This window comes from Bombus flavifrons, chromosome 13 (assembly GCF_040668555.2).
Source record: "Bombus flavifrons isolate JBK064 chromosome 13, iyBomFlav1_principal, whole genome shotgun sequence".
NCBI lineage: Eukaryota > Metazoa > Arthropoda > Insecta > Hymenoptera > Apidae > Bombus > Bombus flavifrons.
This window is the reverse complement of record NC_138454.1, coordinates 9,666,595-9,693,798: the sequence shown is the minus strand read 5'-3', so window position 1 is coordinate 9,693,798 and position 27,204 is coordinate 9,666,595. Positions and strand designations below refer to the sequence as shown.

The window sequence follows — 27,204 nt, the reverse complement described above, 5'->3', positions numbered from 1 at the left end:
GTTTGTAGCAGATTTTTACACTTGACAGAGGAAATCTATTTTATTTTGAGAATTCTAAAGTTCCATCGCACTATATTTCACCGGCATACAATGGCTGAATACTGTGCAATCGCAGCGGTTTATAAATGCAGAAAACGAAACATACGTATAACCTCTTATGGTTAAAAATCACGTATCTATAAAATGAAACTTTCATATGGAAAATAATTCGGAACTGATGCTTACAGCTGTTTCAAGCTTATTTTACGAGTAATACAGAGCTGTTTTAACGTGTATTTTTTTCAACTTTGTTCTCCTTTCTGTTTTTTATTTCAGCTTTCATTCGTTCAGCGAGAGAATGTAAAACATCCTATGAAATTCAGAGAGGTTCGCGAACGAGCTTGCGGTCAAATGGTGGAATTGTTCCCGCTGGTTTCCACGATCCTAAGAACTCACAAGCACACCTGTGCGCATAGTTACGACGGCCGAGTCCCACGCCACGACATGCAAACAGATATGAAATTTTATTGCACACGGCTCTGACGAACAGGCAACCGTTTTACGAGCAACAGGTACCATAACGCTAGGCTAATTATAAACTTGTTAATTAAAATACATGCTTTGTTTTCTACGTGAATGCAGGTTATGTAGATTTTTGGCGAGATGTTATTCGATAACGTTTTCTCACAAGACAAAAATATTTAGTTTTAAATTAATCGATATTCCAACCTTGAATTATACGTGTAATCCGTTACGTTAACAATGAACCTATTATCAGGAATAATAAATTATCACGATCAAACAAAAACAATACCTTCGTGGAACAACGTGTGCAATTTCAACTTATTACCGATATTAATCGATAATACAAATTCACGCGAGCTCTTCAAAATTCAGCATCATAGAGGCTTTGTATTTTAAGCAAACTATTCGACCTGTATTATTAAAACTCGATAAATGTTCAATAACCATTCTGCAACGTAGCTATACAATCGAATGGACTACAAAGGAACGTAATAAACCACAATAAAAGCAAACTTTTCAATACTGTTTTCCTATGTACATATAACAATATACCGAAGTAAGGATAATTCTGCGGAAACAGATGTTCTACATAGCGACATTCCTCAACATCTTTTCCAACATCGACCATAAATTAGCTGTCGAGAATACGAAAATCATTTCCTGATTCAGAAGGAAAATCAGGCAAAATTCACGCTTGCGTTGTAGAAACGAGAGTTACAAAATGGTTTGCCATTATTACTCTGTCATTTTGTTACGCCTTGACTGCAGACTACCAACGCATGGCAACGTGATGTGGGGTGGGGAATGCTTTTCGTGAGAATTTTCGAGCGGAAGAACGCGTTGCCGACGTGCTTCGCTCGAAGGCATCGAGTTTAACGACACCCCGGAGGGTGGTTTTCGAGCTGCTACACGAGCCTTACGCTAAAGCTCGACGATGTAAGAGAGACGCGGCCGTTCAACACGCTAAATTCAACCAGGTTTATAATAACACGAATCATTTGGTGTTTTAAGGAATCTCGAATATTGAGATTTAACAGGATTATTAGTTTAAGATCGGTTAGAATTATTATCATATTGATGGTTAATTGATATTTCAGAAGCTTCGTCCTTTTTGCTCGATAGCGAACGATATCGATAGACGTTAGAGGAAGACGGAGTAATTTAGAAAACAAATATTATACGATAATTGGATTCCATTCGTATCTATTTCAATATGCGAATATCTAATATACGAATGTATATTAATTCTGACGTATAATATAGTTAATTCACGGTATTCTACATGATATATAGTCAGCAGATTTGAGATAATACATTTTAATTGATGATCGATATTAATTAGAAGTCAAATTGTGAATTAGTAGAAACGACCAAATTGGTTACTATTGTGGTAATATATTCAGTCTAGAAAATCAGACTATTATCTTTTAAAATGTACAAATTATAAAATTATAGAAACACGAGTACAAGGGAGAATATCTAACACTTTCCACTAGTAATCTTTCTCATAACGATTAACTCAAACTCGCATAATTCGTCGTTTGGACAATATCTAACAGATGCCTATCTATTTTTATAAACAAGTTACATAGAAAAATTTTCGAAGAATATACGTAATCGAAACGAATTACGAACAGAGCGAACGACGTTGGATTAACAAAAATTTCGTATCTATCGAACGCAAGAGCCGTGCTTTTCCCTATCGTTATGACAACGAACATAATGAGAGACCATTAAACTCGCCACGATGCGGTAACAAACACGTGCTAGCTCTTTTCGATAATTTTTCACTCTGCATCGTACAAGACGGACGATCGATAAAAAGTCCGCGTGTGCATATCTCGTGTATTCCACACCGCTGGAAATATTCCGGTCGCCTCGGCTGTTCTTCCCTTGCTCGTGTCCCTCGCATCTCTTGAATTTATTTTCGCGGCCTACAGGACGAATAAATAGCTTAGCCGTGCTATTTTCGAGCCACTGTTACGTTGTTTCGCTACGCGCAAGGAAACACGCGATTCTTCTCTTATTCGAGCCTGACCGCGAATGAAATTTCTACCTTTTTAAGGCGAGTCCGTGGGAACTCGTTTTTGTGCAATTTGTTTCGAACGAAGAAAGAAACTTGATTTCCTGAAGAAGTTAGTGTAATTATCACGAACGTATAGCGATGTACTGTTAACAAGTTACTACCATACGTCTACTATTTATTAGGCCAACGAATTCCTTGATTCTTAATAAATTATTCTTATCTCGGTTGCTAAAAACACGACGTTCGATGGATGAATTAAGCGTCGTTTGCTAGTCGGAACGCTCGATTCATTCGATATACGTCCTCGTCCGACGTTCGTTCACATTTTCGACCAACTTTCCTCCGCGGTCTCCTTCGACAAACGTTCACTCGCAGGATCCGTGGGCGAGTTGACGGAAATGAGCGGTAATTGCGCGGGAACAATAACAACGACGGCAACGTAGCCGAGCGCACTTCCACGTTGATGTAACCGCGGCAGAATAAATTCGAAGAAACTTTTGGACCCGGTTCAAAAATAGACGGTGATTTATATCTCGGCCGGCATATTATTACGAGAGGCGAAGGCTCGCACCTCCGGTAGCCGAGCGGAGCCGAGAGTGTCGCGAGACAATTTCACGACGATGCCAATTTCGTCGACATGTCCGACGTAAAATCGCACTTAATAATGTCTCGGCACGACAAAGACGAACTTAAGGACGAGCGTGCCGGCAGTCGCGAAAAATTTACCGGGCAGATTTACGCGCGCACCTCGCCGAGCATGATTTACGCGGGCTACGTTCGCCGCGGATCGATTCGTTCGCAGAACCTTGCTCGGCCACTCTGCTGGCGGCGACCAACGTAAATTAAGCCTGAATGCTACTCGCTGATACCGTGATACAGTTGGATGCTGTTCCATTGTATTCTATTTTAGTCTCTTCCCTTTCATCTTGATGTTGGGAAACAACCAAAGTATCTTACCGATGACAAAAGTATAAAATCATTGTTGATTTGACATTGACACTTACAGTGGAACTCCATTTATCCGAACGAAACGTCAGCTAATGCTGTTAATGCCCGATTAATTGAATTTTTCCTGGCTGATTTATACTACGCAGATACCTGTGATTATTGCACGAAATAATATAGAAATTCTCACTCTGTATATCGTATATTATAAAATATCGTATCCTACGAGAGATAGGATACAATAGGAAATAGAAAGTGTGTATTTCAATGACATAGAATAACGTGTAATACCATGCGATACTGATTGTTAGATCATAAATATTTATGCCGTATCATGCTTTTGCACGTTTTGTTTGAACCAACGTTTTGTTAGTTGTAGCAGTTATCGATGCGCGTTATTTTGCCGAACATAAAATATTTCTGACAAATTTTATGCAAGTTGAACGTGTCCCGTGAACTCGCTAGACGATACATTTTTTAGTAACGTATGCGAGTGTGTGTGTAATTAATACGAAGATAAAATTCGAAAATAAAAAAATACCGAGCTAACCGGCGCGTATTGCAAAGAAATGTATTCGCGCGCAGATAGCGCGGTCGAATTTCGAAAGCGCCGCAGTCGTATCGTTTGTCACGGCGAAGCTTTTGACAAGCCTATTAATTATAAACAAAAATGTAATAAAACCAACTTGTAACTCGTTCACGGTGATAAATTGAACGACGCATCAATTCACCTCAAATGACTGTAACGTTTGTCATCGTGAACATAAAATACAAACACGAAAATTCCCGATGCTCTGTGCACGTTTTGCTAGTAAAAAACGAATTGTAATGTTATTCCACCACGGATACACTCGACAACTAATCCGCTTCAATTATGAAAAATCCCCAAAAAATTCAGCAGAGAATATGAGAGAAATAGTATTTCGTTTACTAAGCTATCGTGACGATGAATTAATTATTGACTCATACTACAAACTATATTCTCAGCATCTATTAGCTTCGATAACTGTAGCCAACGTTTCCTCAACATTCTAGATTCTCATATTTCAAAATAATCAATCGTCGGAAACAACGAGAAACCTTGTAAAATAAGAGAAATTCACGAATATCCAACATGACCAAGATTTTAACTCTGCTTAACGTAACTCGATTATTATCCAAATATCATTCTATGTACGATAAATATCAGTTTGCAGAGAAGAAGAAATATATAAACCTAAAACGGAATATTCGCGAATATTTCACTTAACTAAGAATTTAACGCTGTTATAACTGTTATAGTTCAATTATTATCTTCCAGATATCGTTGCATGTATGCACGCATAGCGAATATCAGTTTCTAGAGCACGCGGCATCCAAAGCGTTAACTATCGGCCAAAGAAAACGCATACGGGAACCGTATTATGCGGAAATGCGGGCATGAAAACGCTTTACGCAAGCAGGTACGCGCGCGTGTGTGTTCGAATAGGTGTGTTTCCCCCTCCTTCGATCGGTGAACGGTTTTCCAAGCGGCGTGCATCGACGGAGTATCCGGTGTCGTGGCGGTGGCGTCGAATAAATTTGCATTCGCGGGGATTTCAATTCACTTCGACCGCGGCTAATTCGAATGATAATACGGGTTCGAGCGGATACGCGGGCCGCTGGTCCGCGGCGTGGACGAGTAAAGCTTGGCCGAGAGGAGAGAGGCTTGGCGGCGCGCGTCCAGCGGCGGCGCATGCAAATTTCTGATTACAAATTAAAATTGTCCCTCGAGGGGGCGAGGCTTGTGACGAGGGTTCGAAGAATGAGAAGCGGGCCGGACGATGGTATTTCGTTTTAGAAAATTTAAATTCAAATCCGGCCGAGCACGCTCCAGGTCATACACGCGTGTAGGTATATAGCGATGATGCGTGGCCATTGGCGGGCGTGCATCGTGAAAGGCGGCACGCAAATGGGCGAGATTCTTCTGAAATAGGTGAAAACTAGGCAACGGGGATGCGTCTCGAACGATATACGCGATGTACGCTCTATCGATTAGAAATACACATATATTTGGACACTTGTTTATTTTTGACAAGATGTGGCCTGGTTCTAAAGCTACGGGTAAACCGAACTGCAATGTTTCAATTCCATACGGAGAACATTATAAGATAATGATCATTTCTATGGGAAAAGTATTTTCTATTTGAAGATTATTTCTATACGATCACCTTTGTTGGTATTTTTATTTCAACGTAATTGTGTAACTAAAATGGAATATTTTAATATAAAATTGCTGAATCTAAAAGCAATTTGTTATATTCAAAGATATAGATAGCAAAATACACTATTACAGTGTTTTTGATAAGCGTTTGGATTAATAGACGCGAGGGAACTTAAGTGCTGCTTCGAATTAATATTTTACCATTAACTTTTCACTCTTTGGAAAAATTCACGTACTGCTGAAGTGTATCTCTTGTTTTTTCAGTGACTTTTGTTCCCATTCCTTTCCTTTTTTTTTGCTTCCCCTATTTTTCTTCTCTTTCTTTTTCAATGTTGTTACGTTCTGTTATTTCTAGTCTATCCGCGAATATATTTTTTCTCGTGGCCGTACGCGTGTTCGTATACGCGTGCAATGGAATTTCGGGCACGCCTGATAACCGAAAATATAATCTAGATTTCATTACCATAAACTCGACCACCCCTTCCCTTCCAGTCACCGCACCAACCCCTATTCGTGCGCTACTCTTTATGACAGAGATTCTATCATTTGCGCGGTAATGCAACCGCGAAGTCCGGATAATACCGTGGTTTTCTCTGTTTCTCTCGCTCCCTTCTTTCCGTTCGTCGACCAACGAAATAAAGGATTTTAATGCTAATAGTCGCCACGGCAATATCGCTAGAACAAATTAGCTCGCGAATAACTCGCATTCGCTGGTTGAAATTTATTCTTTTCCCCTTGTGAATTCGGTTTCTGGCCAGAGGGCGTCGAATGCTTTCATTAAAGCGACCGGCACGTTGACGAGAACTAATAGAGGGCGGTAAAAATCGCGTTAACGACGCGTTGATGTGTTACGGGCTGGCTAATGCGATTCCCCGGACTGAGCTGCTCGACGACCTCTGCTAATGTCTCGAAAGTATTCAATACGAACAAGGTTTCGGAGATAACTTGCATTTTTCTGCAATACTTTACGTTTTTTCTTTCCTTTATGCAAGGCGAAGAACGCAGGGGAAAATGAGATTTTTTATTTTAGTTGCCGATTCTTCTGCAAATAAATTTAATTACTCTTTATTTGGTTTATTTGTACATTTTTCTTATTTGAATATTTTTACTATGAATTAAATTGGAGTCGAAAGGAAATAAAATTATTACAAGCATTTTAAATACATGCATTTTTAACATATTAATTTTACGATCTATAAAAGATAAAGAAAGTCCCTTATACGTTTCTTTAAAGCATAAACGAATATGAACGATTATACATTCATTTAATAAGAATAGAGTTATCAGCAGGAATATTAACGTAATTCGTCAAACTTTATGATTTCCTTCGCGGTAATAAATGTCATTTCTTCGATAAAATTTATTTCATAAAATACTCATGTTTGGTAAATGGATCGAACTAAAAGCGAGATGTCGCAAAGAAAAATCTGCCAATTTATTAACTCTTACATTCGGGACAGTACATCGTTCCTTCGTAGAATTACGCTTCAGGATTGCGATTCGACTCGGAGCAACGGAATTCTCGTCGAATTTATCGCGCTCAAAGCATTCTAAGCTGAAAAACAGCATACTCGTTGAGACCATTAAACCAAGAACGAGTGGAAGACTGGGGAAACGGTAAACGTAAACGCGAAGAACGATGTATCTCGTTTCGCGTGTCGTCTCGGAGAGAAAGCTTGGAGATTAAGCAACGACTAGATCTCTTGCCGTAGAAGTTCGAGCATTCCAATTTTAGTTTCATGTAGAAGAAACGAGCAACGAGACACGTCGTTTCTACCTTTGTATCGACATGTCAAAGTAAAATTCCAAATACTCTGTTATTAGAACTTCGATAAAAACGCATTCATTTTTGGCTACAAATAGGAATTTTCTCTTTCTTACAGTCTTCAAACTCTTTCGCGTTTCAATACGCCATTATTTATTTTCTATTATTGATCACCGTTTGAAGAAATAAGATCACAAAGAAAATACATAACAAATTAAATTTAAAACATACAGAAAAAAATATCTTTATCAAATTCATCCCTGACGGAACACCATAGACGAGGTACTAGCCGTAAACGAGCATCGCCATTCCACCTGCCTGGCCACGTTTTAGTAAATGGATATTACCAGCACGACTTATGTCCCGCAACAGAAGAGGTCGTTCGTTTTTAAGGGAGGCAGGGCGGGAAGAAACCGCGTTCGAGAAGCTACAGATAGATCGAACGCAGAGACGAGAGACATAGAGAGAGAGAGAGAGAGAGAGAGAGAGAGAGAGAGAGAGAAAGAGAGAGGATGAAGGCACGAGAGCATAGAACGAGGCGAGCTTAATGGGGCAGAAACGAATTTAAAAACTTCAGCCGCTCGACGAGAACGTAAAAAAAGAGCATGAGTCGCGCTTCGTTCCGCGTATGGAATAGGCGAAACTGCACATGTGCATTTCCTTAATTCAGACATGCCTATTATACCTTCAAGAGCATGATTGCATGGAATTTTTATTATATTTTTGAACGTTCATTGAATTAAAGATGGCCATTTTTTTTTTAACCAAAGATATAATTTTCAGTGGGCAAAGAAAAATATTCTTTGACTTATTCTTCAACAAAATACATATAGAAGAAGACTAAAGTAGTAAGAATTTAGTTTCATTGTTATTCTTTCAGAATTCAGTTGGTATACGCATATTTGATTTGATGAAACGTGGAACATCTTGAGGAAGATCGCGCGTTTAGTTCGGCTGATTACCGAGGGACTTTTCTACTTTATTCTCTGTATATAGAAACAATACACATCTTATTCTATAATCCTTTATAGTACCAATTCAATTTGTCGAAATTCTTCGTAGAACAATAACGTTCATTGGATCCTACTACATTGAACTTTCAATTTTTCTTTATTTAATCAACGATATTAAAAATGTAAAGGAACTAGAATAGTATCGGTAGAATTATACTAGAATTTATATCGGTATCCGATATAAATAATTACATAAATAATTACGTAAAATACCGATACATTCGTGGCGCGATAGTCGCCAGTTACCGACAAAGGATGCACGAAACTTCTGTACTTGCATTCACTGGCGATCGTTCTGGCAACGAACGAGTAAAGTTTACGCGACTTTGCACGGCTTCCTGAAATTTCACGCAGGTTTTGCACAACGCTGTGCATGGCGCGCGATATGGTTCCGGCTTTAACCATACGTTCATGCGAAATAAACAAGCCAGGGGGAACGTTATCCGCACCACCTTATGGCTCTACCGCGAACGAGCCTCTTTCCGCGTAAATGTTGTAACGCGACAGTGGATCAGCCCCGTGAGCGCTGCTTTTACGCGTGGACCGCACTGTTTCGAAAATTAATCGCCGCTCACCAGGGACGCGTTTCGCCGCGACTGCTGCAACCCCCTTTGACGAACGACCCTGCAACTTCGACATCGCCGTTGTTTACGTGCGCGAGTAACGGGCAGCGAAGGACCATTTTCGGGGAATTAAAATGCTCAAGATTTTACGGAGGAAATTGCTTTCAGGGGGAAAAGGTTTTAAAGATTTCTTTGGCAAGCCAACTTTTTACTTTCTTTGCTCTCGCAGTGTTTTTCAGAGAATACTGAGAGGCGATTTGGAGAGTTTTTGGAATCTTCTTTTGGTTCATCTTTTATTTCGTTTATTTTCCGGAATTTTATATCGTAAATTTTTAACGATTTTTATATGGCAGATTCTTGTAATAGAAAATCAACGTAGGATTTTAGAACTCTTCCCGAAAAACAAAATGTTTGCTTACTTTTTCGTTTTAAATATCATTTGCAGCTTCTAAAAGGATTATTTATATCGTTGGTAATTTAATTAAGGACGATTTATTATGTTGACTCAGATGGATGAACGAAAATGTACCTACAAACGTTCGATGTTTTGAATATTCCGCAAGTAATAAAAAATCGATGCTATTTTTATACAACGCAGTTACTAATAGTTAAAAGTAATAATGCTACAATATTCGTTACCAATATTAAAAATATTACAGCTATATTAACATGAAATATTACAGATTGTAATCTTCGCGGATCATAAATTCACAAAATGAGATATAATCCACGTTCGGTACATGTACGAGATATTTGAACTTATTTTGAAGTATTACGAATACGGGCAACCGAAAAACGGAACACGGAAGCATTGCAATCACCGTTTCCATACGGATGCAAAATTGCGGTTCGATGCGGGCTGAAGCGTACTTCGATCGTGTAAATACACCTCGGATCGTTTCCTTTTCGAAAGCTCGAATGTTTCATGGAAGTCGGTCGAGTGCGATTCCGTTTTATTTGCTCTTTCGAAATTCCGGTACACGACAACAATACTTCGCCTCGTGACCAGCTATCTGCGTTCGAGTTTTTAACAGCATTTCGAATACCTGTCCTCGTAGCTACGTATCGTCGTGCTCGTCGCGGGCGCTCCTGACCTTCGATCGGCTTTGAAATTGAAAATTCGACCACGAATGTTAACACCAGGAACCGATAAAATTTCATTTTACCTTGTCACTGTGTTATTTAACAGCGCAGTAGCGACGTTTTATCGGTGCGAATATTTGACGAGCGTGCGCAAGGTACATCAATTTGTTAGCTACGAGATATAATTTATTCAAATTTTTGAATACGTGTGCCTATATGTAACATTTCGCAGCATAGAATATGACGTTGAGGACAGACATTTCTAGATCACTTGCTAAAATAAGAAAATATCGACTCGTATTTGGCGAGAAGATTTTTCTTTCAAATTAGATCAGTGGATAGATGATCGATCCGTGGAATATCCATGGCGAAAGTAAAGAAATTCGTTAAATATTAATAAAAGACATTCTTTTATGAAAATTAAATTGATATAATAAGGAAGTTTAAATGGAAGAAACGACACAAATAACCTATAGTTTTACTTGTTTTATCATTTAAGCTTCAATTGCCATTTTTAATTATAATTAACTGTATAGTTCAGCAAAATCAACTAAGTATTAAGTTAATATGGACAAAAATTCGAAATTATCAACTCGAAATTACTTCTGGCTTTGTATTTTAGACTTGATCTATTCTGAACTATATGAATCTTGAACTTTAACACACGATTTGAAAAATAGATGATAAAGAACATAAACGACGTTATTTTTTGCGCCACCATGAATTTAAAAGACTCCTGTACCCTGAGATTCAAGAGACTTCTTCAGTAAGATACGTACAATTCTGAATGCAACTGCATCGGTTGGAGTTATGGCATAATTATTTAATTTACAAATTCGCTATAATTTATATAACTTACCGCGTTTAGGAACTTTTCGCAACTATCGAGAATGGAATATTTTGACAACGAGCCAACGACTCGAGATTTTTTCTTCATCGATATTGAGACGTTTGATGCGTTTTGCCACTCGCCTTGATTTTCCCCGTGAAGACTCGAGAACAACGAGAAAGATGAAAATTCTTTCGTGCCATTAAACATTATCGAACATCGCGTGTTCGGTTGATTAGATCTGCCGTGAGTACGCTGACAGCGGCATACTGTAAAGAAAGGAATCATTAAGGAGAAAAAAGGATTTGCCATCGAGCTTTATTCCCTCGCGGAAAAACAAATGGGACGTGGAAGGCGAAAAAAATTGCCGGGGATAGCTGGTTGGTTGCAACCAAGAGAATGGAAACGGAAAGGATGAGAAACGAGGGAAACTGATCGAAAAAATAGCATCCTAGGACAAACGATGGTGAAACGCTGATGTAATATTTAACATAAAGTAATTTTTGTAAAGTACTTGGATAATGTCGTATTCCCTCGTTAAGGTATTTAATTTTATGTAATAGAATAGAATCTATCGAATATTATGTGTGATTTTTATGCGCGAAATAGATAAATAAATAATAAATAATCCAGAATATAATTTAGTAATTGAAATGGACAGTAATTTTTACAAAATATTCAGCGTAGGACGAATCATCAACAGTCTTCGCTCATTTTTTTCAATATTTCGTTTCGTGCAGTGGAATAAATTTTGTCAAACGTTACACGTGATTCTTATGGGAGTAATAAATAAAAATTGAAACATCGCTGTATATTTAATGCCATTTTTAAGTATACGATTGAGATTTATCAAGACTGTAAAGAAGCATCCTATTTCGCGAAACGTAACCACTTCAATTTTTAAACTTCCATACGTACTGTAACAAGCTCCCTAAAAGGCACTTCCGAGATTCGACTATCGTTTCACAATTTTCTCAACCCGTTTACTACGAATACGGATGGCTCAGGCCGCTAATGATAGTTATCCCCAAGTGGAACATGAATCTTAAACAACCCTTCGATGGGATAAGCCTGCCAGCTACAGTATTTACATCAACATCCTCAATCCTGTTATTCTATTACTAGAACAATCTTGGCCAACGCTTTAAAGCATTTATATTTACATTAGCAACAATTGTTACACAATATTTGCGTTTACTGGCAAAAACAGGCTTCAAATCATTATCAAACTTCGAGAATCAATAAAAAGTCTACGAAAAACCTTGGATAGACCAAGACATATTACTAAAGTCACAGCGATCGGTAACTTTCCTTCTCACGAGGATACTACGTGGTGCAATTTGTAAATTCGACGACTACTATCACCCCTAGGTAATAAATGCAAAATAAAAATATAAAATAAAATCCGTGTATCTTAATAATAGAAATTTGTGCAAAAAAAATCGAACTCCTGGAAATGATCTGTTTCTATCCAGTTAGAAATTAGTCAAACCCCCATAAGGTATATTTGATAAGCTCCCAAAGTCGATTCTCTGAAAAACAAAGTTTCCAACGCAAGAAGATTTATGCTAATACTTATTTTGTGACTCTTCGAAATTTAGAACCACGCTGTATAATATATTCACACAGTAACTCTAAACGTTCTTTTCAAACAACCATATACCTTGAGAGGCATCGAAGCTCTCGAAAGCTACGATTGCCGGCGGAAGTGGATCCATGAGGAAAAAGACGGCTCTATCGTGGCGATAAAGGGCGTCGTGGTCGGTACGGAAAGAGCTCGTTGGAAAAGAAAAAAGAGCTGATCGGTGACCAGCTGAAACGAAGCTCTAAGAGAGTACACGATGCCGCGGGATGAGTAGGAACGATGTTACGTGGTAAAAAGAAGCCGGAATGCGAATTGGAAGAGAAGGGACTCGGTTGTTTTGGCGAAGGTTATTTTCCGGTTGGACGGCCTCGTCTACTTCGCTGTACTTCGGGGAGAAATCTTCCTCTCTTGTTTAAGGAGACGTTTTTTCCCTGGCTACAAGGCCACCGTTTCGCTACTTGACTTCCCTGGACATTTATTAGACAAACATTCGCCGTTGTCTGTCACCCAACTCCTTTCTTTCTTTATTTTCAAACAACCGGGATACATTATTACGCGGCGTTGTTACGACCTGACGAATTCACCGAGGATCAGCATCTCGCGTTACCAATGTTTGTTTGCTTCACGTTCGTTGTTTGATATCTAGATGTATTTGAAGGAAAGCAGAGACTGTGTTTAAATAAGGATATCGTCGGTGGACTGTTTGCATAATTATTTTTACTAGTTGTTTTGGTCATTGGGATAATATTAAAAAATTGATAAATAAGAGAAGATTCGAGGATGAGTTAATTGGCGGTTGGGAGTTGCTTAAGCGTCGCGCGATATTATTTTAAAAGTGAAATTTTCGCACAGTATATATATGTTGCTGGAAACAGTTGGTCATTGTACGGAAGCTAAAGAGAAAAGTTAAAAAATTATACCGAAGTTTCTTGTATTTTTCTGTCGAGGAAATTATAAAAACCTTGCGTCAAATTTTCATTTCCTTCGTCCAATATTACATTCGCGAGATAGCACTTAACGAAGACCAGATATACAGCTATGAGGGAACGTATTGATTTTCACTTTGCTCGACTAAGACGCCAGCCCACATTCAAAAATCGTTTTATCTCTCTCAACACGTTAAACAAACCCTTCTTGCGCCGAAACTTGCAAACTTCTTTTCTTGTTCCAAATCGAGCGAAATTTTCAGTTGCACAAAGAAGTATCTCGAAAGAACAATAAACCGCGCATTCGTTCAGTTCAGCAGACAATTCGCCAATAGAAGTTTCAGTATCCAACAGGCGAAGAATCCACAAAGAAACGTCGAAAAGCAACCGAAGCTTCTAGTTGAAAACCACGTCGTTCGCGTGCTCCGATTTGTCGTCGAGATCAAGCCATAGGAAAGAGATGAATCGACCGAATCGTCCCATAGGAAAAACGTCAAAAGACGACACGGTGGAGGAAATTAGGGTCGTTAGGGCGTGTGTCTCGCTTTTCGAGGGAACGAGCTTTTTCGTATGTCCAGCCGATCAACCGAGAAAAGGTAACGAACTTGGTTGGTTTCAAAAAGAAAGATGGCTTCAAAGAAGATCGCTCATCCAGAGCTTATGATTTTTTCATCCTTAAACGATACTCCCGATACGTAGAAATACGTATACAGATGCTTTGTTTCTTAATGCTGTAACTTTCTTTAGATGGCTACAAAAAGAACAACTACATTTCTTCTCTCCTTGGAACTCTGTTTTGTGTCTTTCTTTATAGTATACCATAGCGCTGCTTGATTTTACATTTTTAAATATCGGTAGAAGTATTGAAAATTTAAAAATGTTCGACATTCGGAAAACTAAAAAACACAAGATTCGCAATAGGTAAATAAAAAGTGGAGTAATTTTTGTAACAATTTTTCCATTGATGCATTGGCTACGTGTGCACGCCTAATTTTGCAGATGCAAACAAACGAAATAAGAAATGACGAATCGTAGTATACTCAAAAACGAAACACATCGATCGAAGAAAGCTGCGCGCGACAGATTTCTCGTTTAAGGTGTTTCGTCATTCGCAAGTTTCTCCATTAATGCGTCTTGAGAAGTTGCGTTACGCGACGATACATATCTACGGATCGAGCGTGCAAAGATACGACGGACTCACAGTGGGACACCGTGCACGTGAATAATGCTGTTTGCCGAGAAAACATCGAACGCGAACGACGTTCGTACGCCGTGGAACGTGACGGGAAATCGCTTTCACGGCGGCAACCGAGTAGTAGTTGAACGACGTTTTTGCAGACACGATGAGTCTTAAGATGTCTTGAAACAGTTTGATCCGACTCAAGCAAGAAATTAGGAGGAACGAAGTTTCACTGTTGATGTGTATTTTTGAGGAAATGATTTGATGGAAGCCTGTGCTGAGTAAGAAATATACCGCGATTCCGGATGATTCAGTTTTCCTTGTGCTCTCATAGATGTGTGCAAATAATCGAAAGATGGAAACGATATATCGTTTTCAAGTACTAAAGATAGCTGGAATTGTAGAACATCTTCTTTCCTAGAATGATATTTCAAATGAATATCTTGAAAGTATCCTATACTAGTATCCGTTATAAATAAGATATTCTACAATTCCAACTTTCGTAACATATGTTTCTCGGTAAAACTGTTAATCCAATAACTTGTTCCTCTAAAAAATTTCGTTTCCTTTAACCATCTAGAAAATATTGATTTTCTATTAGAAATACAAGGCTACGCCTACAAGAGCCTCTTCGAATTTTACTTTTACTTCGTTAACAGACAAGTAGTAACGCAACATCTAGCAACCCAATGAATTTGTTATAATAAGTACAATCGTTCAGTTCAACGCTCTCTCCAAAAATCTACGTTTTCACCTTTCTGCGCAAAGACTGAATACACTCGCAACATTCCAACAACGATCGCAACGTGAAATGAAAACATCCTAAACACCACTAACGATATCGTTGCCGAAAGACGACCAATTTCGCCAGTATCCCGTGTTTTCCAGTACAATACCGTTCGGAACAAGGCTGCCAATTAGGGAGCGAAGTTTGCACCGATGAAACCGGCCCAGCTAGCACGCGACGCGAAGCTTCTAACAATAAATCACGGATTCACTTTCGCCGGCGTCCATCTAATGGCAACAATTGTCTGAAATAACGCGATTACACGGGCGAGGCGATGATTTATTATTAGTCGATGCGTCAGGGCATTCCATTAGGAGCGTTAGTCAGCGCGGAACTCTTCCCTCGTTCAAAACGAAGGCTGCACAAACAATTAAGAGGGAGGCGATCGTCGGATAATAATCGTAAACGGCCGCTGCCAGCCTTTGCGAGCGAACGGACGTTCGTTTAATTTTCCCTTGGCCCGCGGCCGTCCGTGTATTTTCGTAGCCGGTTTTCACGGCGAGCCATGAACCGCGAACGTCCCGTCACTCCAGTCGAGATCTATATTCTCGCGTTCCTAGCCAACAGGCGAAGGCTGACCGGAATCCATCCTTCTTGTTTTATGTCTTAATATCGACGGCTTAACGAGATACAAACAACGTGTGTTTGGATAAATCGTTTATTCCTTCTTCAGAGATGAGAGATTAAGTAATCGACTCGTTTCGCTACGGTTAGCTTCTTCTCTTTTATTTTTCTCTATTTATTCTTTTACTTCTTATCGGCAATTTTATTGTTTTGATACTTTTGCAGAAATTGGTTTATTCCTTGAAATAAAAAATTCGAGCTTCTTTTTCTAGTAGAATTTCATTCCGAACGAATTCATTGGTATTACGCGATGACTTTAACGATGATCAATTGTAACATTACTAATTTTAAAGCGTAAAAGTAACATCGTCGGAGAAATAATTGATTTCTTATTGAAAAGTAAAAGATCGAGTAACTTCAATAGCTTGTTTGATAAAATATTATCAACAGGTGGATGTAGCATGTGCTTAGTAGATTATTAGAAATATTATTAGCTTCTCAATTTGGCAATTGCGTCTCTTTGGTTTCGTTTCTATTCTCTTTGGTTCTGTTTTACCATTTGTCATTTCATAAATGTTAACTCTGAATATTGTAAAAAAATCTTTATCTCAAGTGAGAAAAACGGAAAATATTTATTGTTGTGAAAGAGAGAACAGGCACGATGTTTTCGTTGTACCATTTATTAAAAAATGTAATCTTGCACTCACAATTTTACTACGAAAGCGACGATGTGTTACAACAATGTAGCGAAATGAAAAAGGGGCTAAAAAATCACAAAGTACAGTGATTAATTTAATCACAAGGGAAAATTAAATTTCGGCTTGCGTGACTCTCGAAACGATGCCATAACGTGGCAAGTAAACACGACGTAGCGACGCGTTTAACACGGCGCCAGTGAAATTGAAATATAATCGAGACTGTAATTAAGGCGATGTTTGCATCGTTAATATTGAACGCGCCAGCGTTCAAGCGTATTATCGTAAAATCTGATCGACCTCTAGAACAGTTTTGCATTCGCTTTGTTGGCGATGAATGCTGAAAGTTGGCACAATTCTCGGTCAATCATTGCGCAGTTCTTCGTACGAATATTATATAGATGATACTACATATAAACTGACTGTGATTGTCAGATATATACATATTATATATATTATTTATTATGTATACACATATTTATAGAGACATGGTATTTATAAAAATGTCAAAACGTTTATTATAAATATTGTAAAACGTAAATAATAACAATGAAAAATCCATCTATTACTCCCTTTTATAAACAACGACCAAAGCTCGAACGATATCAGTTTCCAATTGGATCAAGTACGGCGAATAACTTCGATGTGATCTCGAAGTTTCAAGGAGTAAAGCGACCAAGCTTATGATTAATGGTATCTTGTAATTACAGGTAAAATATGCCACGGATAAAGCTCGATGTACCGCAACGACAGTCGAGGGAATTACAGAGGTAACAATAAGTACACATATTTTCACGGTCTACTCCTTTTATCAGATCTGAATTACCAGCTACTATGTATAAATTGTTTGTATTATCGCAAATATTACGTATCACGAAGCACCCACGTAATCAGCTACTTCGTACTCTTTGTAGCTATTTCGCATAAGCAACGAGAAGAAAATCAGAAAGATATATAAGATATATATAAGATAATATAAGGATCTTATATAAGGAACTTCACAAGAATGAAAATATTTTATTATGAGATCGTACAAACGAATGGCTCATTGAACGAACGACAATTCGCTGTTAATCTTTCCTCATCGCACGATTTATTCATGGTTTTAAAATAAGCAAAGGCGCCGTAGGCGAGAACGAAGGATGCTGAAATTTATTGGAACATTCGTTAATCGATGTTTCAAATAACCGATAATCCATTGCAAAGCAATATCGATAAGAGACGTAAATAGACGTATTTTCCTTTCTTTTTTTCTTTTTACATCTACCAGCATTTGAGACCAGTTCCGCCTACTATCAGCTACGTTAAAACGAGCTACACCTGTTAAGAGAACTACGTTCATCAATCAGTCGTCTGTCATAAGTATCCTTCGCTTACATTATTTTTGCAATAATAATGCATACACTGATTCGCACTCAGGACAGAAACCTTCCACCATCGACTCATTTCCACGCGTAAACCATTTTTCTGGTCGCGCAACAATGCGACCGGAGTGCCACCTTCGCAGAATGCAAAGTGTCAAGTCGTAAATAACAGCGGTATTATTTATGGAGGCTGTGGCGACAATAGTAGAATCGGGCACAGAACGGTCGCGTAACAAGAATGGAAAAATGAGCAAAAATTGCAAGGGACAGTGACTGCGATACGACGGTAAATTTTACTGCGCGTTCCAAAAGCGGGGATAAATGATCTCACAAAGATTATACCTACTTGGTACGTGACTGTATTTAATAAGGATTTACTCAGTTCGTAAAAATGTAAAAAAGAAAGGGGAAAAAAGATTACAGGGTAAGTTAAGCGAAAGTTCGTAAAACTCTATGTTAGGTAAACATGGACAAACTTCTTGATCTGTTGCATGAAACGAAAAGTTGATTGATTCAAGAGGTGTCTAAAAGTTCTGAACATTCCAAGATTAATAGTTCGCTGTTATTTCGAGGAAATGAAGATGAACCGAAGCAATTTGCGTATTTCAGCATAGTCTATATATAATAACTATTCATCCCTTATACTCTACCCTTCTCTTTAGTTCTACCTTTCATTATAATTCTGTTTAATCGAACATTTTTTTAATTTAACTTTGAAATCTAAATTTTATTCCCGTCACACGTTCGAAACAATCCGATGTCGTTATACTAAACTATATTAAAACTATTGCAAACCTAGCGAAAGATCAATCAAAGTCGAAGGTCTACTCGCTCGAGAACAGGTGAGGACCAGAGTGCAATCACTCGTCGCGTTTCCTCCATTTAATCGTGCAAATAAAATCTAATTTCAGTCTATTCGGTACAACAAAGCCGACGACATTAGCCAGCTGCTTCCGTTCTATCGTGGAAATAAATCTCACGTCGTCGTTCGGGATTGGGATCCCGCCGAAGAATCGGCCGTTCTCTTTTCTTTTCGAGCGCGCCGGCTGCAGTTCATTTTATGTGCCTTCCACTTCTCGTGAGTACGACGCGCGAGATAATATGGAGGAACGAAGAACGCGGAGCAAGAGAGGAAGCGACTGGAACGAAGTACCCGAACAAGGAAGAAAAAAAAGACGAAGGATTTTACCCTTCGTGCAGATCGAAGCACCTGAGTCCATCCCAAGGGACATCGTAGTCACTATTCGACGAAATGGGTGACGATTTATGCAACTTCCAGCACCCAACCCTGTTTATCGACTGTGAGGGATGATTCGAAAATCCTAATGAAAAATTTCCTTAAACCGTAAAGATTGATCAAATAATTTGAACTTATTTGCATTGGTGTGTTTAAGGTCTGGTGACGAAGAATCTTGGAAGATTTGGATAGAGAAACAGAAAGTTTAAAATATTCAGTAATCTCCCTTAACCCCAAAAAACATATATGTAATCGATAATCGATACATATATGTGATCAATTACTGATATGACATTGACAATTCTCTAATAGATTACATTTTTCATTCGAATCATAAGAAGCATACTTCTGCTATTTCCAATAAGCAGATGTAACCAAATAAACAAATAACTTCCACAAGCAATCTTAGTAATTGTTCACATAGATAAAATTAATCGTCTATTAATCGTCGTACCATTCTTACCAATCGATCCCCTGAAGTTCAACGTATCTGTAAAACCTGGACCTCACGAACCGGTTCGAAATTAAAAAGCTCTCAACGCAACGTGTACCGAGCCGAACGATGAAATAAAAACATCCGACTGTACGAACGTTTATTCGTCGGTATCATTTTCCATCTATATCTCACTCTATCTATTCTTAGCGTGTAGATAGAGTCACTGTACGTGTGCACAAAGGGGGACGCATAATTAAGAGTCATTTACAACGGTGACATCGTAGACTATGGATAATTTATGAGTCCATTATATTCGATTTTTCTTAGAAACCATGGTCGTATTGACTAGGGCGTTCTGCTCGTTTTACTCGCTTTTACAAGCTGACGACGTCCCCGATATTTTGATCTTTGAAGACGGCTTTTGCCGCCGTGTGCTCGTAAAACTCGCCCTATCTTTAGGGAGAGAAGGAACGAAAGGCAACAGATAAAACGTGTCGCATATAGCGCGGGCTTCGTCACGTCGTGTCGTTTCGAAAACTGTAATATGACAACCCTCCTGACTGGAAGAGCATGCGGGTAAATATTTAGCCGGTCGACAACACATGACTCGACTGATTTCCTTTTCCTGTTCTCTACTCTTGTATCCGATTTTCGATACACTTCCTCGTTATACAATTACGGGTTAGGTGGTCTTAGTTTTATTAAGAAAAATTCTTTTCTGAATGAACATGGTAGCGAGATATCTCGACATTGCGAATTTATAATAGCCAGGTTAATTGTTTTCAGTGCAATTTGTATCTGTGTTAAAGAAGCAAGAAATTTTGGAAAAACTTGTACTACGTAAAGCTACTAATAAATATCGTACACGCAAAGACTTACAATACGTTCAAATACTTGTACATATATATATGCTACTGCTACTACTACTACTACTACTAATACTATTTTTTACTAAATATACGTTTATAGTAAATGTTTTGTAATTTCTATACATATTTTTAGATTAATTTTAAATTTGGTCAGTATAATTATGATAGTCGTGTCTCGTTACAGTGCTAATGGAATTTCAGAATGTTTTATATAACGTTATTACTGTCTTCAAGCATCGTTTATAATGAAATAAACGGTGACACGTACGCGGATAATAAATGTCGGCGAGTTTTTCGGGACCATTAGGAGCGACCGGTTGCATGCAGCATGTGTGCACCACCGACGCGTCTTAACAAAGCTCGATGCAAGTAATGCGTGCGGCGGAATCAGCTTGCGTAACGCACATGCACGATGCACGCCACGCCGGCTGACCCACATGCGCGGTCTTTATTTAAACTGGTTTCCTCCTTGGCGTCCTTTAGTACCGTCTTTCGGCTACAATTTCATTAAAAGAGTCATCGGTTTCGAGTTCGCGTTCCGCTTCGTTTCGGAATCAATTTCAGAGCGTTGCGTAAAAGACACAGTTTCAACTTCGCTAGAGTTTAATTATGAAGAAATATTTTTAACTTCTTAAAACAAGATATCCATAGACTAAGAATCAAAAATCTGCGGTCACCATCTGCTGCGTATAAACCCAGAAGTAAAAAAGAAGGTACGTTTAGAATTTCGTTATATAAAAATATTGTTTCCTATAGCACTAATCCATAATTAATAATTAAAATCAGAAGAAGATTCATGTTCAAAAAGAGGATAAATATTTGTCCCTAATAAAGACGAAATATCTCTCTATATGTACAAAAACAAATTCATAATTGCGATTTTTATGCAGTAAATCGTAATTTTCACACTCCAACTGTGGTGGGCAGGGTCATTCGAATTTATCGATACACCATTAACCTACAAGCTGACGATGTATCGTGATGCTTGATTTTACTCGGTAATTCTAAAAGTAATTGGACACACTGTTTACAAAAATAGTTGCACACCTCGCGACCAGATAGTTGTGTCCAGTTATTTGCAGCGTGAAACTGGGTTGCACGTTAAATCGCGCGTTAATCGTGCATCGACGCTCCATCAGGGAGAATATTGTTCGATTAGAATGCATCGACGTTCGGAAGAAAAAGTGCTGGTCATCGTTGTGTCATTTTGGAACAGTGCGAAAATACGCGATCGTCGAAATTTAATCGGTTTTCAGGTCTCCAGTTGGTTAAATATGTCAGCTCACAACATGTTAATTTGAAAAAAGATAATAAATCGAATTTGAGAATAAGAATGGAATGGGAGAAGATTATTTAATCGTTGGAAAAAAGAGAAACGGAATCGGTAAATCATTTGCGAAAACGTCGTCCCAGCAACGAGCGCGAGGTTAAAAAGAAGCTCGCGGTCAAAACGCGCGCCCAACTTATGGCTCGTGTACGAGACGCCAGCTAAAATATGACTCCCAAAGCGCGGGTACTCACTACACAGAGGCGTTTCAACTATTAAAATGGAATTTAGTCTCGACCGCCGGCGTATTTCACTTCCTAACTTACAGCGCTCTTGAAACACTCGGATCGTTGCTAAATAATACCATGCCCTCCTAAAACTCGCGTATCAACTCGTCAAATTATGCCTGAACGAACGTGAGAACATCCACCAAGAAACGTTCTCAATCTTCTGCACTAACTAAATCATTATACGAAAGAATGAAATATTTTTCGCCACTGTAACTTCCTACTTTAACCAAATTAAAAATTAGCCAATTAAATTAAAGAACCTGGTTAACAATTTAATCAGTTTCAACGTAGTACGAAGAGAACCGCTAAAACTAACCAACTTTCTGTGTGGTAACATGAAATAGCTGGAACATCAAGTTCCATGAAACGCGACAAACGAAGAGAAAGAATGGCGACGAGAATGAAACGAAGAAAAGGGGTAGGTTAGAGGGCGTAGCCTCGACGTCGGTCACCGAATGGTCCACTGGAATTCTCATACATTCAATCGCCTATCGACACGGAATTCCAAGACTTTTTGATGAAAAAAGATGGAAAAAAGCTCGTAGATGTAAGTCTTCCGACAGGGCACGTCGCACCGTGTCGACGAACGATTCCCACGAGTTGTGCCAACTACGTTCGGGCTCCTCATTTCCATACTACCGCGAATCCCGTTTCCATCGGGGTAGTTTCTATGGATCGGGCCACTATAGAGACCGCGTCACGTGCAGCTACTCGAGGATCGAACAGAGAATTTGCTCGAATCGAGCGACTTTGGATCGGTCGAGGAGGAACTTGATTTATCGCATCCCTCGCTTGAGGGGTGCTCGTCGCTTTTGATGCCTCATCGTTTACAAACTGCGCGAGTTTGTGCGACTGGAGAGGAACTTGGAGTGCCGTACGCTCGATGATTCGCTTGGAAATGCGGATAATAAGGTGGCTACGTTTGTAGATTTTAATTAGACAAATCGGAGAACGTAGTTCAGGTTTTTGTATTTACTTCTACTTCTGATAAACGTCTGTTGGGTTCGATACAGGTCGATCGTTTATTTTATTTTATATAATACGTAGAAGAAGATATATAGGGCAGAAAAGAAATTTTAATCTGTGTCTGTGTGAAGTATGACGTGTTTCGTAAGAAATATACAGTTAGACCTTCTTTCAAAGGTGAAACAGAAAATAATAAGATGTCGAGTAAGACATAGAAGAAATAATAAGATTCGTCTAGTAGAATTCTACTCTTCGTGAAAGATTCAGATATAATAACAACGTTTCTTTCCTTCGTTAATAACCTGTGCCACTGGTGTGACGTTCAGTAGCGAATAAAAGAAATAGACACGCTAGAGTGATAAATAAAACTTGTCGATGAAGTTGTCTAGTAAAACAGATCGGGTAATTAGTGTTGCTAGTATATCAGATATTACGTTGCAGAATAGAGTAAAGATATGTATCGGATAGTCTTAATAAGCAGATCAAATAGACAGACTTAATCAAGTAAACAGAGAAGTGTAGATTTTAGTTTGTCAATTAAAATATTAAAAAGTATAATTTGATGCTAAGGAACGACATATCTTTTACATCAGTGTCTGTAAGATTCCATTAATTACATACCGAGTTGATGGCTGTCATGCTGCTAACTCGACCTGGATCTGTGTCCACTAGCCCGTTGTCACTCTACAACAAAAAAAAGAAAAAAATTGTCGGTTAATATGAGAAATAGCAGAGCCAGTCGCTAATTACGAACGAAATTGGTGATATCGTGGTTGGAAACAACGCGTAAATCGCCACGACAATTAAATATCCAACGGATCGTTAATCATGGAAATTTGCAATTGAAATTAACGTGGCAAAAATCAAACACAGAGAATACGTAGAAAAACTGAATCAACCGATTCGTTAATATCGTAGATTGAACTCGACAAGTATTTTAGTTTCTAAATTGTTGGGTTACAAATTAAAACGATCGGAAGAAAAGATAACCGCGATGGAAAGAAAAGTGGAAGGGTAACAGGAACATTTTTGCCCAGCGAATTCACCCAAGAGCGGAGGTAAATGAGGGCTAACACGAGTGCACTCGACGTTGGGCACACGATTTTGTTTTAATCGCCGCCGGTTGCAATTAAAATTTCGTCTCGTCGAAAATGTTTCTTATTCGGCCCTCGAAACCGTCTCGTCAAGCGAGGACATTAATTAGGCAGCGCTAATGCCGCTAAAATATCAGAGAAATATAGCGAAATATCGATATCGTTGGTAACGATAATTTCCTTAATGGAGTATAAATTGTTAAAGTACATCAGGCTGAAAAATTATTTATTTAGAAACTTTTTTAATCATTTCTGCTTGAAGGTAGAAATCAAAAGGTGAGACATTAGCGTTAAAAAGGAACATCGAAAAATAAATTCCGCTTAGTGCATGTTCAAACACATTGGCGAAAGTAGTACTTTAAAACGAAGTTAACATTCTTTTACTACACATTTCACTTATTGTTACGCTACATGATACATCCTATGCTAAAAATCTCGTCACGCGATCTTATTGAAAAACGCAAATTGTTTGAAAGAACGATAATATTACAAATGTAACAATTACAATTCACCTACAATTTCTGCTATTCTCTACCAAGTAACAGCTATTCGACAAGGACGCAAATCATGCTGAAACTCGAAATGACAAAAAGAAAACGCTCGTATCTCGCAACCACGACGATTGCTGAATCGAGGCAAATAAAAGCAACCCTATCGGCGCAGACTCCAAACGAACGCACGTTCCAGCCAAACTCGAAATCGATCTCGCCAAAAGCCAGCGTTAGTGGTAATTCGTGGTAAAAATCGTGTCTCGATTCGGCGGAAACGTTGGTCGGTCCAGTTTAGAGTCGTCCATGGCGATCTCGCGCGATCCAGTCAGGATTATCGAGATGGAAATTTCGTGCTCGATGCACGGACGACGGAAACGCGCTCGAGAATCATCAGAGCGTGTCGTACGGGAGGGATTCGACACGAAGAAACGACACAAAGACGACATCGGCCACGGAATCATGGCGAAAGAGCAACCTGGGTGCAAGCGTCGTTCCGAACTTTGATCGTAAAACTGTGCCGGACTTCTCAGACTAGCTGGAGCGTCCGTCTTGAACGTCTGCCAGATCGGTTATGCTTGAATAAATTTACGTGTCGAAGCAAAGCGTGAACTGCCACCGTTCCGTTTTCCTCGTTCCGCCATCGTGCTTTTTTTGGCCTTAGGCAAAGCCAGGCCGCGAATAGTCGCTCGGAGGTGTGAAGCGAGACGAGGGTGTAATTTCTGATAGAAGACAAGCGCGACGAGAGTGTAATTTCTGATAGGAGACAAGCGCGACGAGAGTGTAATTTCTGATAGGAGACAAGCGCGACGATGCTTCGGCTTGAAACGGCGATACCGATGATCGAGGACAGCTCGTAAAACGAGGGTTAAACGACCTAAGGCTCGTTTTTAATTTCTGTCACGCGGATGACACGATTTTATGATGCTGCAAAATTCAAGCTCGTATTGTCGTTCCTGCTAGTTCGCCTCGCAAAGATGTCCGCCGAATCATGTTCGTTTCTGTTCGTTTCTGTCTGGTAAATTTATACAATGGACGAGTTGGAAAACATGCTCGTTGTTTGGGACGTTGTATGTTCGATGATACACGCGATAGAGGGAACGAAAGTATTCGTGGCGTGGTTATATCGGTGGGTACAGCTATTATTTCGAGGAATGAGCGAGTCTAAACAGATATAGATGAGATTTAATAGATTTCGTTAGAAGAAGACAGTCTGACAGACTTTCCTTACACAATATCAGTTTTCAACCCGCAGACGTGTTCCTGAAACGATTCTGTCATCTCGTCAACTAGTTGGGTGTTGAGTTACGTACGTTACTAGCTGAAAACGGTTCCAACATCTTTTGATCCTCTATACGCGTACTATGTTTCGATGAAATATTGGAATAAAACTTCGCGTAGTTCCCTTTTGCGAGAAATAGCCATCTTCTCTGACTCTATGGATATATATAGTGGCTCAAGACGGACGGATATATTATGCGTGTTTACCTTTCATCCATCGTAAATTAATAGATATCTTCGCATTTGCAATAAATACCTTGCACAAGTTTAGATCTAGATTGAAACTTTACCGATATGGTCACGATAATTTTACTCAATTAGTAACGAGACCACGAAATGTTTCACGCAACACATGCAACATACTCGTGAAAGATGTGCGCGAGTCTTCAAGAGCTTTCGCGATTCATCCTACATATCCTCACTTGTTAGAGACGTCAGTTTTGTCTGTTTAAACACGTTCGTGCTCCTTCGAAGATGCAGCGAGGGCGACGTTCATTGATTAATTATAATCAGAAGTCCGTAACGCGTGACAAGCCGTGACGAAAGTTGCAACGAAGCGTTAGTTAAAGTCAAACGAGGTTGATCGGCGCATTAGTCATTAGAAGGCACGAGATGAATTACGCGTGCAACTTCAAGTTCCAGTCCGTTTCCAATACGGTAATTTATTAGGTTCGTTCGCTCGACGGTTTCTCGTCGCGCGATCGCGACCGGGATACATTAGGGAAGATAGATGGCACGAAACCGTATCGTGGAAAAATTCAGCAAAAATGGGAACGTCGGCGGGCTAAGTGACTCGAAGACGAACACCATCGGACCTCTAAACTTGGCAAGAATCAGAAACCTTGAACGACTCGAAACTGGGTTGTATTTTGTTTACGCGCAGCGACTTCCGGGGTGGAAGTGGTCCACCTCGAGCTTTAATAGCGCCATTTGCCCCATCTGCCAAGCAACAATTTCTCGGCCAAGCATATTTTACACACCAGTCCCGTTGCACGGTTACCGAGCAAAGAGAGAATTCGAACACTTATAGAAACATTTTATGAATATATTACGCGTCATATTTTAAATTTCATAATGAAATGAAATTCCAAGCTGTTTCATAGAGTAATATAAAAGTTACCTGTGATAAATGTTCGAATATTTTCGAGAGACATTACAGGCAGCGAAATTTGATTTTAGCCTTTATACATCAGATATTTTGAAACTCTGATTAGAAATAAAACGAGCTATGATTGTATGACGATGAACTAAGCTGGAGATCGTTT

The 27,204-nt window shown here is 39.1% G+C and overlaps 2 protein-coding genes across 7 annotated transcripts in view; one reads left to right on the top strand and one right to left on the bottom strand.

Moving 5' to 3' along the window:
- The window catches only part of LOC138186288 (uncharacterized), a 356,044-nt gene that overhangs the window by 3,846 nt on the left and 324,994 nt on the right, over positions 1 to 27,204 (top strand). The window lies entirely within an intron of this gene.
- Positions 1 to 27,204, bottom strand: part of LOC138186276 (zinc finger protein 541) — a 589,272-nt gene that overhangs the window by 308,996 nt on the left and 253,072 nt on the right. For 5 of the 6 annotated variants that reach the window (XM_069125955.1, XM_069125954.1, XM_069125953.1 and 2 more), the window contains one exon: positions 23,698 to 23,760. The exons of the other annotated variant lie outside the window; for it this stretch is intronic. In XM_069125955.1, the coding sequence (XP_068982056.1) occupies positions 23,698 to 23,760 (63 nt within the window). The remainder of the gene's footprint in view (positions 1 to 23,697; positions 23,761 to 27,204) is intronic. 6 annotated transcript variants of the gene reach the window in all.